At 40.9% G+C, this 18,132-nt stretch overlaps 1 protein-coding gene across 1 annotated transcript in view; it reads left to right on the top strand.

The window, feature by feature from the left end:
* Positions 1 to 469: 469 nt before the first annotated feature.
* The window catches only part of EPM2A (EPM2A glucan phosphatase, laforin), a 122,404-nt gene continuing 104,741 nt past the window's right edge, over positions 470 to 18,132 (top strand). The window contains exon 1 of the mRNA XM_081294027.1: positions 470 to 1,510. Within this exon, the coding sequence (XP_081150153.1) occupies positions 1,210 to 1,510 (301 nt within the window). The 5' untranslated portion in view covers positions 470 to 1,209. The remainder of the gene's footprint in view (positions 1,511 to 18,132) is intronic.

Raw genomic sequence — 18,132 nt, 5'->3', positions numbered from 1 at the left:
CTTAGCAACCAACCAAACTTTGAGCGAAATATCAACATTTAAGAATGAAATGTATTATTAGTGTACTAATTGTTCTACAGAAAGCGTTTGTGTAATTTACAATATTTTATAATTTTTTATGATTTTCTGCATGCATAAAATTTTGTTTTTCCCCTCCTCCTCACTATTGACAAGTTTCCAAAAACTGACAAGTAAGTACTTTGTGTGACTTTAATTCACTTAAAGGATGTGTTATTATGTTAAATGTTGGTGAATATAGAACAGTAAGGCGTGAGACTAATAGAGTGGAAAAATCAAAAAGGAACAAACATAAACAGAACATTCTTTATCTATGACAAGGACAAACTGAAGTGCCACCCCCCCCCCCCCCCCCCGCCAAGATTTAAATACTTTTCTCTTGGCCAAATATCTTCAGGCCTCTGGTTTTTGACTTCAAATGTTTTGAGGTTAAAAAGTAGTGATTTTTATTAGAAGTAAATTTTAAATAAAGGGTTTTTGTTTCTATGCCATTTTTAAAAGAAAAATCATGAAAGTCATAAAAGTTTTGGTCTTGTTTTGATCTTGAAAATATGTACTCCAAACCCATTTCCACATTCTAAAAATAGAGTGTTTTCAAAAACAGAAAGCGATCCTGTGTTTTGCCAGGCATCTAACAGGAGTAGGCAGGGGAAATGTATGAGATGTGTTTGGGTCAGCTCTAGGCCCTGAGTAGGGCGTCCTGCACCAACCCCAGACCTTTTAAACCAGGTGGATCCTGTAAGATCACTGGTTTACACCCTCATTTTACAAAAACCTAGAGACTCAGAGTAGCTGAGCCCCGCCACTGGGTCCAGGACCCTCCTCCAACTGCACTATTTGGGGCCCCATCTAGATGCGGATCCTTTTTGACCTTCGCAAAGGTAATTTCCAGTCTCTTGGAAAGACGTCAGGACAGTCACTATGTTTAGACGTTTTTCGCCTCCGTTCGCTGGGTCCCGGGTGCCCGGCGGCTGCGGTGCAGCAAGAGGCCTCTGGTGGCTCCGCTGACAACTTCCCGAAGTCTCCAGCCCGGGCCTGCAGGAGGCCAGCGCTGCCCGGCCGCGTGATGTAGCCTAAAAAAGGCGCTGCCCCGCACGTGTCCCCGCCGCCCCGGGCCGCCCGCGCCGCCGTCCAATCGCCTAGGCCGCTCGCGCGGGGAGCCCGGGTACCCGGAGCCGCGCCGCCGCCGCCATGCGGTTCCGCTTCGGGGTGGTGGTGCCGCCAGCCGTGGCCGGCGCCCAGCCGGAGCTGCTGGTCGTGGGGTCGCGGCCGGAGCTGGGGCGCTGGGAGCCGCGAGGCGCGGTGCGCCTGAGGCCGGCGGGCGCGGCGGCGGGCGCGGGGGCGCTGGCGCTGCCGGAGCCCGGCCTGTGGCTGGGGGAAGTGGAGCTGGCGCCCGAGGAGGCGGTGCGCGACGGGGCGGAGCCGGGCCGCGTGGACACCTTCTGGTACAAGTTCCTGAAGCGCGAGCCGGGAGGAGCGCTCAGCTGGGAAGGTACGGCCGCCCGCGCGCCCCGGCGCGGAGAGGGCCCGCGCGCCCGCCTCCCGCGCTGCCCGGGAGGGCGCCGTCCCTGTCCCAGCGCGCCTCCCGTCCCCTGTGGTCTCTCGACCCTTCGACCCCGCTCCTTCTCCCAGCCCACAAGGCGTCGCTTTCCTATCGCGCCAGTGTCGCGGGCCTTCGTCACCAGGGCCCGGCCTCTTCGCCCTCCGTGGCCCCGCTGCGCGGTCCCCGGGCCGGCCGCTGTGGGTGTCAGCGCCCAGCTCCGCCTGGCTTCCCTGCCCTCCTTTCCCGTCCCAGTTCCTAAATATATATATTTATCCAAGCAGTGACAATTAGCCTTTTCGCTAATCCGAGGCTACAGTGTCCTACTTTGTAGAATTTGCTCCCTGGAGTTGGAGAGTGAACTAATGCAAAAACATCCAGTATTTACCATTTTCGGTTTTCAGAAAAGATCTCAGATACATGACAGTTGAGGCATGACCGGATTTCTTGAAATATAAAAATACATATTGGTTGTAAAAGTAAAACAATAAAAAGTAGGAATTTAAATGTACAGTGTCTTCTATATATGTAAATAAATTTCCTGCACACACACACTATATATGTATATATACATACACACATGTAATATTTATTTAGCACATACATATATTTAGTATACATACTTATAAAATAAAAATTGTGTATATGTAATTCTGAATCTGCCTTTTTTGTTTAACCATGTTGTGCATACCTTTCAGTGTTACTGCATAAAAATATATTTTATTTTTTAAGTGGAAAGAGAATTCTGCATCCTCCAATGTGTATTAAAGTTATTTCTAGTTTTCAGGTTTCCTCTGTTACAAACAATAATGGTTTGATTGGAAGTCCCTATGCAAAGTTATCTTTGAGTATTTTGGAGTTTTTCCATAGGGTGGATTTAAAGAAGTGAAAATATAGGTGAGAATGTAGCCATGTTTTACATTTCAATAAGGGTTGCCAAATTATACTCCAAAAAGGAGATTCCATGGGCTTCTCCCCAGACCCCCAACAGTGTCTGAACTGAGACAACAACCCTCCTCCTCCTCCTTATTCTTCTAGTTGGTGCAAATTTTATAATTTTATTTATTTTTAAATTTCATTATCGTTTAACTTTTTATTTAATTGATTTTATTTTTTTAAATACAGACAGCGGAATGCATTACAATTCTTATTACACATATAGAGCACAATTTTTCATATCTTTGTATATAAAGTGTGGTGAGCCGTTTCTTCAGACCGGTCGCCATTACAAGATGGCGCCGGCCTCGTTGTGGTCTGTGACAAACAACTCCTTCTTTGGGAGAGTTGGCACTTGGTTCTTTGACACCCTATGAGAAAGCTCCACGTGGCAGCTTCACATTGGGTGTTCGGATACTTTATTAAGGCTGGGAGGGGCTTCCGGGGGAGGAAGAACTCTGCAGAGCCTGAATAAACAGCTGTAAGAAGATTCCCGGTGTTGCGTCTTCCTTGCGGGCAAGGGGGTCGCGACAATAAAGTATCATTTAATTTTTAAAAACTTTTTATTGATTCATAATACTAATGCATTAAGTAGGATTTATTTTGACATAATTATAAATGTATGGAGCATAATTTGCTCCAACTAAGTCCCCATACTTACACTTAACCTCTTCTTCCTCCTTCTTCCTGTTCCCTTTCCTCTACTGATTTTTTTCTACTCATTTACATTTCTTTAAAAAAGTTAGTTTCCTGGCTGGGGATGTGGCTCAAGCGGTAGCACACTCACCTGGCATGCGTGAGGCACTGGGTTCGATCCTCAGCACCACATAAAAATAAAGATGTTGTGTCCACCAAAAACTAAAAAATAAATATTAAAAAATTCTCTCTCTCAAAAAAAAAAGTTAGTTTCCTGTGGATATACATAATGGTGAAATCCACTGTACTATATTCATACATGTACATTGGAAAGTTTGGTCAGATTCATTCCATTGTTTTTCCTTTATTCTGTCCAGTCTCCCTCCTCCCAACCGCCTTCTTCTACTCACCCCATCTTTCTTTTATTTGATAGAATCCCCTTGATTTCTTTTCACTTTTTTGTCCTTCTAATTTTAGACTAGCTTCCACATATCCGAGAACACACTTGGCCTTTGACTTTCTGAATCTGGGTTATTTCACTTAGCATTATAGTCTCCAGATCAATCCATTTACCAGCAAATGACATAATTTCATTATTTTTCATGGCTGAGCAATACTTCATTCTATGTATGTACATGTGTGTATATCACATTTTATTTACTCATTCATCTGTTGAAGGGCACGTAGGTTGGCTCCACAGTCTGGGTATTGTAAATTGTGCTGCTATAAACATGATGTGGCTGTGTCCCTATAGTATGCTGAATTTAGATCTATTGGATATATACTGAGAAGTGGGATAGCTGGAACTTATGGTGGTTCCATTCCAAGTTTTCTGACTTGGGAAACTGCTTTCTCCATACTGCTTTCTAGAGTGGTTGTACTAGTCTTTGGTCCCACCCACAATGTATGTTTATACCTCCCCCCACCCAGATCCTTGCCAGCATTTATTATTATTTGTATTCTTGATAATTGACATTCTCACTGGATTGAGATGAAGTCTTAGTGGAGTTTTGATCTGCATTTTCCTGATTGCTAGGGATGTTAAACATTTGTTTCATGTATTTTTTTGGCTATTTGTGTTTCTTCTTTTGAGAACTGTCTGCTGAGTTCTTTTTCTCATTTATTGATCAGGTTATTTTTGGTATTAATTTTTTTTTTTAAAGAGAGAGTGAGAGAGGAGAGAGAGAGAGAGAGAGAGAGAGAGAGAGAGAGAGAGAGAGAGAGAATTTTTTTTTAATATTTATTTTTTAGTTCTCGGCAGACACAACATCTTTGTTGGTATGTGGTGCTGAGGATCGAACCCGGGCCGCATGCTTGCCAGGCGAGCGCGCTACCGCTTGAGCCACATCCCCAGCCCTGGTATTAAACTTTTTTAAAAAATATTTTTATTAGTTATTGATGGACCTTTATTTATTTAATTGCTTATATGTGATGCTGAGAATCAAACCCAGTGCCTCACACATGCTAGGCAAGTGCTGTACCACTGAGCCACAACTCCAGCTCCTGGTATTAAACTTTTTGAGTTCTTTATATGTTCTGGATATCAATCCCTGTCAGAGGAGTAGCTGGCAAAGATTTTCTCTCCCATTCTGCAGGCTGTCTCTTGATGCTCTCAGTTGTTTCCTTTGCTGTGCGGAAGCTTTTTAATTGGTTGCCATTTCACACATTGATTCTTGGTTTTATTTCTTGAGTTTTAGGGGTTCTGTTAAAAAAAAAGTCGGTGCCTGTACCAATATAACCAATATGATGGAGTGTTGACCTGTGTTCACCCTGTGTTTTCCTCTAGAAGTTACAAGTTTCTGCTCTAATTCCCAAGCCTTGGATCCATTTTGATTTGACTTTTGTGCAGGGTCTCACCCCTCTTTTTCCAGTTGAAAATAGCACTGGTTATTTTGATTTGTAATCTTTAGTTGCAAGTGATAAAAACAGAATGTGAACCAGCCTAAAAATATTTAAAAAACAAGAAAAAAATATTAATTCATGTAACCACATGAAGAGAAGCATGGAGTGCAGCCTCTCTCTCCTCACTTGTTTTCTAACTTAGTTCTTTCTTCCCCTGGGGCTTGCTTTCTTCAGACCTTGCCTTCATTTCCACCAGGCTAGATTCACACTTATATGCTTCAATCCAGAGAAGAAAAACATGTTGGATGTCAGGTGAGCTACCACACTGCATTCTCTTGGCTTCCCCCAAGACCCACAACTCTAGTGCATTCAGTGGAATAAATACGGGATTGTGCAAGAGACAGCCCTGGGCATCCGGTTCATCTAGAAAGCAAAACTGTTACCAAAATACTCCTCCTTTTCTTTTATATTTAGAATTGGCCAGAATTGTCGTTCTTGACTATCTATTGCAGAATTTAGCCTAACACATTACTAAGCTGAAGAAAATTAGGATTTTGTTCACTAAGGAAAATGAGGGGAGTGAATTTTAGGTAGGCAATTAAAAAAATGTATGCTACATCTTAAAACAAGATATCAAATACGGTATTCGTTTGTTTAATGTGTGACATCCCACCAGACGGATAGGGACTGTATGTAATTTGTTCATTTAAAAAAAAAAAATTTCTGCACTTAGTTGGTGCCTAGCAGCTGCTCAGTAAGCATTGGTTGAATGAATGGAGCACAGAGCAGAAAGGGATGGAGGTTTATAGTACAGACCCTATAAACTAGGGTCTGTACTTCACAGATTTCAGTTTTTTAAATCAGACATACTTTTTTTTTTCATTTATAATTTCATCCATACGACCACATTGCATTTAGTCCTTATGACTGCAGTGGTCTCTCATACCTGCCATGTTTCTGAGGGGACTTTGACAGTTTTGAATAGCATTTCTCAGGTATGTTGTAGACTGCTCCTGTTATTATTATTATTTTTTTTTCATGATTAGACTGGGGTTATGGGATTTTGGGAAGAAGATCATAGAAGTGGAATACCTTTCTAACCACATCCTATCAAGGGTATGCGGCACGACAGGACGGACCTCTGTTGATATTAACCCTGACCACACCACTGAGGGAATGATGGTTAATTTTCTCTGTGGCAAAGTTACTCATTTTTATCGGTTTACACACTGTATACCAAACCACATTTAAGGAGTGGGGAGTTATGCTCTACCTCTTTGTAGGCAGAATGTCTACATAAATGATGATTCACTTGCATGGGGGATTGGTCTCTATGTATTTATTCCTTTTTAACATCAATATGTAAAAGGTTTCATTGACATTGAAAGACCCTCAAATCCCCCGTCCAAAAGAGAACTACGCGTCACACTGGCTACAAAAGCAAGAGGCAAGTTTATTAATACACAGGCGCCTGCGGGTGCACAGCAAAACCTCAGCCGAAGCTTTGGTGAACTGGCACACCGGGCTTTGGGGTACAGTTCTTTTATAGGGAGAGGGGAGCTGTTTCCCGCCTAGCACACTAACAGGTATCTCATTGGTTCTTTTGAATCCAGCATTAGGGTAAACTTGCTTTTCACTATACGTTCTTGGAAAACCTACAGGGTTACATTCCATTCTCAAGCATGTCCTGAGATATGGGTGCAGTGCTCTTTCTCAACCGGTTATATGGTAAGCTCATCCGGTACTTGTGCCTATTTATTGCATACTTTTACTTTCGCAACAAGGCCTCAGGTTATGGGGCTGGAGTCTTTCATTCCCCCCTTTTTCTATGTCATGGATAGAATCTTATATCCATTGTTCCGCCTGTTCAGATTCTTGGACTAAGTTTGTTTGTGACCCTGCCTGCTGCTGGAGTAGCTGATATTGTTGAGTGAGAACCATAGTTTGAATTACAGAAAGTCTTTCTTTCATGGACTGTACTAGTCTGTTAAGTATGCAGGGCTCGAATGTCAGGATTAACAGTAAAATAACTAAAGGACTAGCTAAGGTGGATAGCAAAGTAGTCAGCCATGGGGATTTGTTAAACCACTGTTCGAACCATCCTTGTTGTGCTTCAAATTCTTTCTGCCTTTTTACTAACCTTTCAGTAACTTTTTCCATAGTTTCGCGGACCACCCCTGTATGGTCTGCGTAGAAGCAACATTGCTCTTTTAAAGCCACACAAAGACCTCCTTTCCTACTTATTAACACTAGTGTCCTGCGTTTCCTAGAATCGATTTCAGCATGGCCTCCATTTTAGATTTCACTCGATATTAGACCCCGATTTTTCTAACTATACTGACTACCTAACTTTAAATCTGGCTTCATCCCCCCCCCCCCTAATTTGGGAACTCCTTACTGCTGTGAGGAAGGGGGACGAAGAGAATCTTTCTGGCTTCTTCAGGCTGAAAAGGGATGGCGTGGGGCAAGCAGTTTGGAGTCCCCCTTAAAAATATCGGGTCTATCGAGTGGTCCATGATAAAAGTCCAATTGAGAAGTAATAGGCTGGAGGGCCATTCGAATGATAGGTGGTCTATAAGAGAAACAAGAACTCATTAGTACTGGAACCATATTGATGCAGTAATAAATGCCACAGCACAGGAATATGCCAATGAGTATAATGACCAAGACAAAGATTAACAATGTTTTCCATCAGGCAGTACCGGGAACTAGGAGCTAAGATATTGTTTTCACGACAAAGTTGTTGAGGACATGGCTTCCATCTGAGCATGTAAATCTTTAAGGATATTTGTCACATTGTCAGAAATGTCAGGGATGTAAACACAACAACTAACATTTAGGGTTACAGTTGTCCTTCCCTTAAGATATAGTTTAATTTAATATCATCTGATCTTGCAAAATCCTTTTACTAGTATGACCTGTGTCTAATAGAAGTCTTTAATTCTGTTACCTAGGGCTGGATACTCATACTAGCAAACACCAAGCCTACCTGTGTAGGTTAGGAATATCTGTGGGCCTTAAACTAAAAACTACTCTGGCAGTTTCTTTTGATAGTGATCAGGCATTCCTGTCTGAGAATCTCTTTTGTAGCCTCCAGTTTACTTATTTATGGAAGTTTCATTTAACTATCATTATTATTAAAATGTCCAGAAATAGCTGTGTTTTGGCTTTGACTGTCTTTGCTAAGTGTTTAAGATGAAGCAAGTCAAACTGACTTTTGTTTCAATCTATTGTTAACAGTCAGCTGAATTACTCTGGGAGTCCTTGGGAACTTCACAGCAGCTTCTCAGTTCTGCTAGTGCCATTTGCGCTAGGATGGGTCCAGGCCTTGCTTGACCATGTGGCTTCCCTTGGAAGCATCAAGGATGTCTCCCTTTTCTGATGACCCTCCTCTTCACAACAAATGCACTGACTGGCTTCCTGTCCTCCACTGGTCTCATTAATCTCCCTGATCGGGAGGTTATGTGGCCTAGAGTTGCAGAGCCCTTTGAAGAAGTCCCTATTCCCTGATTCAGACTGACTCAGAGGGCAAGAGCCAATTTTTTAATTTTAAAACTCAATCTTAAACATCCAGCAAAATAAGTTAACAGCCTTATATTAAGGGTACTGGGCTTTAATGTCTATCTCTCTATCCTGTAGGTGGCAACTCTCTATAACTCATTATCTTAAATTAACCCAGGTTGTGAGTTCTTAAAGCAGTACCTCTTTAATACATTAACAGGCAATTCTCAAATCATTTATAAGAAAACTACAAGATAAAATTATCAAGAGTAAAAACATTTAGTTCATATAATAGCTACCTTGAATTTTGGTGGAGTATATCCCCTGTTTGAGATCCTGGCAATCGTGACAAAAACCAACTTTTGGACACAATTTTAAATGTACTGAAATCTGGCTTACTTCTTTCATAGTCACTTTCACATGAGATGGGACATAGAGCCTTATCTCAAGTAAGGTGGGGCTCTTCATAAATCTTAAATACTATAGTTCTGAAGCTGATCTTTGGTTTTTAGACATTATTTTACAAAGCCTACATAAATTGTTGCCCAAGTTCACATGAATATTAGCTAACACAACATAATATCACATCTAAAACATGAATTAAAGGAAGGCTGGAAGCTTCTAACCTCTTGTTGGAAAATAGCAAAGTATTTCTGTGTTTTACAATAAAACCTTCACCCAGATTAGGCTCTCATTGACTTAAAAATACATTTAAATTGTATCTCAGTGTAGAAAGCAACATAGAACTTTACATATCTTACTGATAACCAGTCCAGTTATAGAACACAAATGATAAATAAATTTCCAACATGTTTTTTTCTTTTTAAGCCTAAAATTACCATACAACTTTAGAACACCAGCTTGATATAATGTTCTTTTGAAGCTTCTACCTTACAGACTTGTGTACCTGAAAGATATGAACACATTAATAACACCATCATTCCATTGATGTTTTTATATTAACCAAGTTTAGCTCTTAAAGGAATGACTAAGGGGGAGATAGCAGGGCTTAGATAAATGGCAGGTAGCCCGTCTATTGGCAAGTTTTTCCAGATATCATCACCAGCACCTGAAGAATATCAGAGTGAATAAGAACAGAATGAAGATAAAAATTAGAGCAAAGATCAATTTCTGGCAGAAGTTCCATGTTGGGGGGCTGACAGAAAAGAGGCCAAGGGCCATGAGGAAGCTTAATAGGACATAAAGACTCATGAATCCAGGATGGCAGATTAAGAGGTTCTCTGAACTTGTTGTTTCCCGCTGTCCCATGTCCGCTGCATTCCATCGTGCCTGGTAGTGAGCTTCGGCACTGAGTGAATTGTTCTCTTGAAGATGTTGGGGGTCCATCGGTCATCAGAAGCTGGTAGTGCCTAAGCAGAAGCTGGTTGGAAGTTTGATTTGAGACTTTCTGTAATCGGATTTGAAGGAACTTCATTATGCAGAGCATGAGAGCACAAGAAAAGTATTGAAAAACAACAGTTGTTGTTTAACCATAGTTGTGTAACTTATTCAAAAACTTATACACATAACTAATTTACATAAACCTCCTTTATCCCTTACTTAAACCTTCTTGATTACTTAGTCACATAGACTCTCCTATCTAGAAACACAATTTTTTTCTCTATTAGTTCCATACCTAGAACCTTTTAGTTTCTCTCTTTTTTATCTACTAACCTCCTTTTGTTCACATTTTTAAACAATACTTATAAACTTTTTAAATTTAAGCAGAGTTAACATTTTATTAGGGCCTTTTTTGAACACCTAGAGAAACTTATAAGTTTAATTTTAAAGACATCTTTACTTTTATCTGTTTACCCAATCTAAATTGAACCATTTGAATCACGTGAATCAAAGATATTTGGATCCATTTTTTAATTTTTTTTATGAGCGCTCCTCATCTGTTAATTGTCATATCACTGCAGGATATATGGACATACACACATACAGACATACCGACATACAACACATAACAAGAGTAACACATAACACAAAGGGCCTTTCAGCTTTCTCAGGTGAAATCTCATTGCAATGTTTAAAAAAAACTCCAGTTGATCAAAAATAGAACTTATCAGAAAAACATTAGCTTGTCTGTAGAATAAAAATCATGAGCTCAAAAAAACATAGAATCTAAGAAAAGGCAAAAGTCCTAGAAAAAATTGACTGGCCAGTAATTAGTAAATGCCATACAATTAACATTTAAACCAGACCGGATAAGAGAAAAATCTCCAGGTTTTTAACTTCATTTAATTATGACTCTTATCAGTGGCTCTTAGCAGCTTAAGGAACACAGCACATTTTAAACATTGGGGCGGTAAAACAGACTATTGAAAGTTATCTATGCTTCTTGGAGAACCTGGGCAGAGTTTACTAATTATCTTATGTCTTTTTCAGTCCTACAACTTGAATTGCTAACATTTCTAACCTGAGAAAGAAGGGGAGCATCCAGGAGGAATGGATGCAGGGTTGGGAGTGTTGCGTAGCCCATAAGGAGGCAAATGTGATTGGGGCTTTCCCTCAGTGCCATTCATCTACTGATCACCCTAGATACCCCTGGGGGCTGTCGGGAGGGGGCTCAAGAGAAAGGACCTTAGGAATACGTCTGAGGGTAGCCCAGACCGGAATTCCGCAGTTGTTTCAAACTCTTTCCTCCACCTCCATGCATCCGAGGCAGACCGGGATTCAGGACACTGTGTACTCACGCCAATTGCTCTCCGGGCCCAGACAGAAAAGTTGGAAGCGGCTTCCGCAGAACCCAACATGCCTGCTCTGTATTGAACAGGTGATTGAGAGCTGCCTAGGCCGGGAAACCTCTCACCCGAGTCTTGAAGAGTGGCAGCTGCACTAATTGCGTTTAAGTAGCCGTCGGGTGCCCACCTTACCTCCAGAAAGAAAGAGAGAGAAAGATGCACCTCAAACAGACATGGGGTGCGTGCACTTACCTCGGTGTAGAATCTCGGTCTGGGACAGAATTTATGACTGAAAGTTTGGCTCCCATCCCCAAAGTCAATTAATGTCAATTTAATAATGAGGACAGGGTATTGAGAAAAGTTAAAGTGAGATCTCAAAGTTCTTAGATCCCCAGCAGGCATTTCTATTTGCATTCAAGCCGATTACGGGAGGGAAAGAAAACATCGCTTTCCTAGTCTCAGTGTTTAGCCTTAGATGGAATTTATCACCCGCCTTGGGCTGGACAGTACAGATCCGCCATACTGCCGATGGTCAAGGGTGAGGCTCAAGGGAGTTGTTATTGATTGTCCCATGTTAGTTTCAGTCGGAAGGAGGAAATAAAGAGTTAAGACAGACACAAAAAGAAGACTGAACAGAAAGGGCGTGGCACATTTCCGACACAAAGCAAAAGTATCTGATGGCTTAAGGTGAGCAGGCACTCCTCCTTCAGTCACAAGAACAGTGTATCCTTCAGATACACCGGGGGTCCCCAAAAAAATGGACCCCTCTGACCCCTGGGACGTCTCCCAGGGTGGCAGGGGAGAAGTCCGAGTTCGTCAACTCCTTCTCAAGCTGCCTCAGAATACAGAGCGATCACGCGTAATCGTACAGACGCTGCGCCACCTCACAGACATAGACACGACACGACACAATACACAATAGCTCGAGCTGGCCAGCTTACCTCCCAGTGATGCCCAGAGTCCCTCCGGACAGGGGTTTGGATGGAGGGGAAGGGGGAGTCTCGGTGGGACCTCCAAAATGAAAGACCCTCAAATCCCCCGTCCAAAAGAGAACTACGCGTCACACTGGCTACAAAAGCAAGAGGCAAGTTTATTAATACACAGGCGCCTGCGGGTGCACAGCAAAACCTCAGCCGAAGCTTTGGTGTACTGGCACACCGGGCTTTGGGGTACAGTTCTTTTATAGGGAGAGGGGAGCTGTTTCCCACCTAGCACACTAACAGGTATCTCATTGGTTCTTTTGAATCCAGCATTAGGGTAAACTTGCTTTTCACTATACGTTCTTGGAAAACCTACAGGGTTACATTCCATTCTCAAGCATGTCCTGAGATATGGGTGCAGTGCTCTTTCTCAACCGGTTATATGGTAAGCTCATCCGGTACTTGTGCCTATTTATTGCATACTTTTACTTTCGCAACAAGGCCTCAGGTTATGGGGCTGGAGTCTTTCAACATGATTTGCATAGCATAAAATTCACCCTTTCAAAGCATATAGTTCTGTGGTTTTTAGTACATTCAACAGTTGTATAATCATCAACACGAAAATTCTATAACATTTTGACATGACAAAAGGAAATCCTGTGCTCATTAATAGGCAGTCCCTGTCCTCTCCTCCCCCATCATCTGGCAAACAGTAGTTTAGCACTTCCTGTATCTATGGGTTTGCTAATTCTGGATATTTCATAGAGATGGAGTCATGTAACATGTGCCCTTTGTAACAGGCTTCATTCACTTAGAGTGTTTCCGTGGATCATACATGGAGCATTTCTCAGAACTTCCTTCATTTTTACTGTAATATTCTTTTGTCTGGATTAACACATTTTGTTCATTGATCTGTTGATAGACTATAGGTCATTTTCACTTTTGGAATAATGGTGCTTAGAATGTTTGTGTTCAAGTTTTTGTGTAGACATATTTTTCCTTCATTTGGGTTTGTACCCAGAAAGGGAATTGCTGAGTCACATGAGGACTGCACATTTAACTTTCTGAGGCCTCTTGTTTTCTAAAGCGACAGTACCATTCTATATTCTCACCAGTCTGTCTGGGAGTCTGTCTCTCTGCATCCTTGTCCACAGCTACTATGTGCATATTTTGTTTTAACCATTCTGGAGGATGTGAAGTGATTTCTTACTGTGACCTTGATTTGCATTTCCTTTAATGACTGATAATGTTGAAGGTTTTTTATTTGCTTATTGACCATATATCAATTTAGAAAAATCTATCCAAATCCTTTGCCTGTTTTTTTAAAAGAATATTTTTCTAGTTGTCAATGGACCTTTATTTTATTTATTTACATGTGGTGCTGAGAATTGAACCCAGTGCCTCACACATGCTAGGTGAGTGCTCTACCACTGAGCCACAACCCCAACCCCTTTGCCCGTTTTTTTAAGGGGATTATTTGCTTTTAATTGTTCTGTTGCAAGAGTCCATGATTTAAAAATATCCACCTCAGGTGATATTGAAGCAGACCATCCTTGAAATGGCAACAGGAATCGTGCATTCAGCTGTTGATACACCTGCCTTGGGCTAAACATTAACACTTTCACTCTGATTAGCTTTGCATAGTGTTCTACTTTATTGTGAATATGCAAGCTGATGTGGCTGAATGCTAATCTAATGGAATTATCTGCTGAACCCACTTATGCTTCCTTTTCCAATCTTAAATTGTCATCTTTCTTGTCCTGCCCAGAAGTGTAAGTGCTTTTTTGAGCTTCTGTCCTCTGATAACCTCTCATGTTAAGTCAAGTCTCTGGAAGCTCTCTTCCAAGTTTAGGAGATGTATCTCTAGTTCTAATCTCTCTTCTGAACTTTCAGTTCAATATATCTTATTGTCTACAAGGATTTTGCACCTGAGTGTCCTATCCTGTAAGTACTTTAAAGTCAGTATGTCTATACCTCTTCATCCTTTGCAATGCTTCTTTTCCTGTGGTTTTGATTTAAAGACCCTGTGGCTAAGTCACTCAAGCATATGAAGCATAAGAACTTTTGAGGCAGGGTTGCTTGCATTCTAAACCCTGGGGGATATAATTGTTTCTTAGGTCACATTTTTTAGAGATCTTGATTTAATATTTCTGGTGTTGATCAGGGAATAGGAATTTTATAATTTTCCTAGATACTTTTGAAAATGAACTGGTTTGGAAGATCATGTTGGAGGTTCTGCCATTGAAATGTTTCAATCCCTTCGCACAGACTTTTTTTTTTTTTTTTTTTTTTTTTTTTTTTTTACCATTCTGCTGCCTTTGCCCTTGGTGGGTTTCTTATCATTACAATGGCCTTCAACCTGCTCTGACTCCTCTGTGTCTCTTCCCTATTCGGTCCTTCCTTCACACTACTACCAGAATTATCTCCCTAAAATACAGATGGGATAATCAACTTTCTGATGATTTCCCATTCCCTAGAAAATATGTCTATGCCAATGTCTTGGCTGGGCACAAGATCACGAGCCACCACAGCTTTGTAGATTCAAACAGCAATTCTTTATTCCCGAACTCACACCGGCCTCTACACACACGTTCTGGGGAAATCCAAGTTCTGCTGCCGCCCAATTCACCTACTCCACGAGGCTTTTTTCCAAAATCCCATTTGAATCTCACGAGAACTCAACGGGAACAAGCAGCAGGAACACCCTAATCCCAGCAGCAATAATCTTCAACCTCCAACTTCCCTAAAACCCCTATTGTCTTAAACCGGGAACGCCTTAAAACCAAATTATCTTAAACCCGGATACTTCCTAAAACCTGGATCCACCCTGGTCATTGAGCAGGGTCACCTTTCTCAAACACACATGCAAGGTCACAGCAAATTTCCAAGGCAAGTCCATTTAACATGGGGTACGCTGGCAAGGAAATATTGATGCGTCATTCCTACTTGGCAATGGCCCTCAGCATGTCTAAACCTCTTGGTCTCGCCTTTCTTATTCCTCACAGTCTGGCAGTTATTTCCTTTCTCCTGCTGTTCTCCAGCCATGTCCTAAAAGCCGTCTATGTTCAGCTACTTAGACTGTTGTTTTTGTCGATACTTATGCAACTCTTTCTTTGCTCTATCCTTTCCTTGGATTGCTGTCTGAACTAAGAGTCTTATTTCTACAAAGAACCATCCTATATTCATTCACTGGCTTTGGTATAATAATGTGAAAACCAGTCAGAGGTAGTATCTATGTCAGTTTGGGCTGCTATAACAAAAGAACCTGAGACTGAGTAATCTGTAAATAATAGAAATTTAATTCTCCTACTTCTGGCAGCTGGAAGTCCAAGCTCATGCTGCCTGGAGGATTTGTTTGGTAAGGGCTTGCTGTCTGCTCCCAAGATAATCCTCCCATGGAGGAAAAAATGAACACTGTCTTCACAGGACAGAAGGTAGAAAGGGATGAACTTGTTCCCTCAAACCCTTTTATGACGGCATTAATCCCATTTGTGAGGGCTTTAACCTCATGACTTCGTCACTTGCCCCAAAGGCCTACCTACTTCTTAATCCTGTTGCATCAGGATTCAATTTCAACATGAACTTTGGAGGGGCACAAGCATTGAAATTACAGCAGGCAGCCTCTTCAAATAACTTATATTTATTATTTATTTATTAATGATAAAAATTATACAACATAAGACTGGTAAATGTATTTAAGCAAAACTTTTTTTTTTATTAATACCTAACACTCATACATGTATTCTCTTGGGTTAGGGCACAGTGTTTTAGTCTCTATGTGGTATGTATTAGTGGCATTGCAGGACTTTGCTCTTTCTCCAGTTGCTGGATTCAGTGTGGAAGTTTTCATGGGTGCTTCTGGTCTGAGACTTAACCTTCCAGCAGGAGCAGAGGGAAGGAATAACATGGTTGCAGTTGGAGCCAATGTTATTGAGCTTGAGAACATCAGGCCTACAGTTTAAGGAACTCACATTTTTCATCACTTGTATGGTCACTGCACTGGCTGACTTGGTTTCCTTGTGCTCAACTCTTTGTAGGTTTTACGCATATATAAATTAGGTAAGCCTAATGTGTTGATTCTAGTTAGAATTTGCATAGTCAAGCTCTGATACCTGTAGCTGTCTGGCTAGTTTTGTGCATAGATACAGTGAACCTCCCTGCTGTGTTCTGAAATGATGAGTATCCTTCACTTGACACAGCAGCTCCCCTGTATCCAGATCTGGGATTTCAAGTCATGCTTCATACTCTCATTCAAAAACTTCTCTCTGTCTTCCTGTCTAATACTTACTCATTTGTATTTCAAGTCCTCTAGGCTTCCATGATAGCCTCTTTTAACATTTAAATTAAAATTTTAAAACACCTAAATAAAATGACTTTATTTTCCTTATACTGAGAAATCTGATCTCTTTCCTCTATGTTACCCAGAGCTGTCTTTCCTAAGTACATCTTGGAAAGTGGCAGATCATTACTGTTCACCAATACCTAGAGCCTCTCCCCACAGGAAGACTATTCGTTGCTTTGTTGAGGGAGTATATTTTTACCATATAGCTAGCTTTGGTACTTTGAGAGAAAGTACCATGTCACTGCCTGTTGCTTTACCTCATTCTCTTTTCTCTCTGCCAAGAGATTACTTTTGTTGTTCCAAATAGTGATTGCTTTTTTTTCTTTCTCTTTTTTTGGTACCAGGGATTGAACTCAGGGGCACTCGACCACTGAGCCACATCCCCAGCCCTATTTTTGTATTTTATTTAGAGACAGGGTCTTACTGAGTTGTTGAGGCTGGCTTTGAACTTGTGATCCTCCTATCTCAGCCTCCTGAGCTGCTGGGATTACAGGCTCTGTCTGATGTTCCTTTGTAAATATGGTGCCCGGCCTTTAATCAATCTAAGATGAACTCTACTATGGGAGAAAAGAAAATCTTTGCTCTTTTGTACTGCTGATAACTTGGGGTTCTTTGTTATAACAGTTTTGTCCTGTGACCTAAAAGAATGCCTGGTATCTAGTAGGTGTTTGTTAAGTATTCAATGGATGAATGAGCTTGAGTAAGTCACTTTCCAGGGATCTCAACTGGAAATTCATGCTCTTAGTGTGAGTTTGCAGAACAGCCATTGTCTTAAAGAATCAGGGTTTTGAAAGGTGCTTGAAAAAAACCCCAAATATTTAAAAATTAAGACAGGTAGATCCTATGGAACAGAATGGAACAGAATACAAATCTCATGTGAATTTTAAAGGAAAAATACAAGTCTTCTAAGAGTTTTCATGTCAGTAGAGTACTGCTTCTGGCTACACTCCTAAGATCCTCTGGACATGTTTGAGATGCCTTGATAATCTCTGTCTCAGCTTTGTCCTCTGTGAAATGCCTGCAGTGTTTAGAAGGGGTCTTTTAGTGTGAACAGCAGCAGACCAGGAGCCAGAAGCCCTGGACCCCAGCCCTCCTTTTGCTAATAAATAAGCACAGGACTCTGTCAGATTATTTCATCTAGAATCTCAGATTCAGAAAGCGTACTAATAATTCTGCTATATGTACCATTGGATATTTTTGAGGAGTAATACAGGTGAAATTACTTTGAAAATTATTAAGCTCTATTTTTCTAACTGAACTATGATATGAAACCTTGCAATTTTTTAAAATAAGATTTTATCTACATTATATTTCCACTAGGGGGCAGCATGTCACTTGTTTTCTACTATCATTTTTACAGTTGTGTGTAATCTTAGAAAGTAATTGAACCTCATTTTAAAACTTTCCCTTTCTCCTTTCTTGTTCCATGTGCCCTCTTTCCTCCTAAAAAATTTTGAAAAACCATTCTTGTTCATTTAAAAAGATGAATGAAGTAAAAGTGAATCCAATCTCCCTAAAACTAAGCATTATTCTAGGACTTCTACTTCATTTGGGAGGAATTATTAGATAGCTTAATTTTGTTCTGATGTAAGCAAATTGCTTTAATGTAATTTTTGATATTTAAAGTAATTAAAATCATTAACGATTACTTACAGAAATCTTGCTCTTTTCTTTTTTTCTTTCTTTATTTTGCCATACTGGGCATTGAAC

This window comes from Spermophilus citellus (assembly GCF_964194105.1).
Source record: "Spermophilus citellus genome assembly, chromosome: 5".
Taxonomy (NCBI): domain Eukaryota; kingdom Metazoa; phylum Chordata; class Mammalia; order Rodentia; family Sciuridae; genus Spermophilus; species Spermophilus citellus.
Note: the sequence above shows the minus strand (reverse complement) of the source record. Positions and strands in the feature narration are given on the sequence as shown.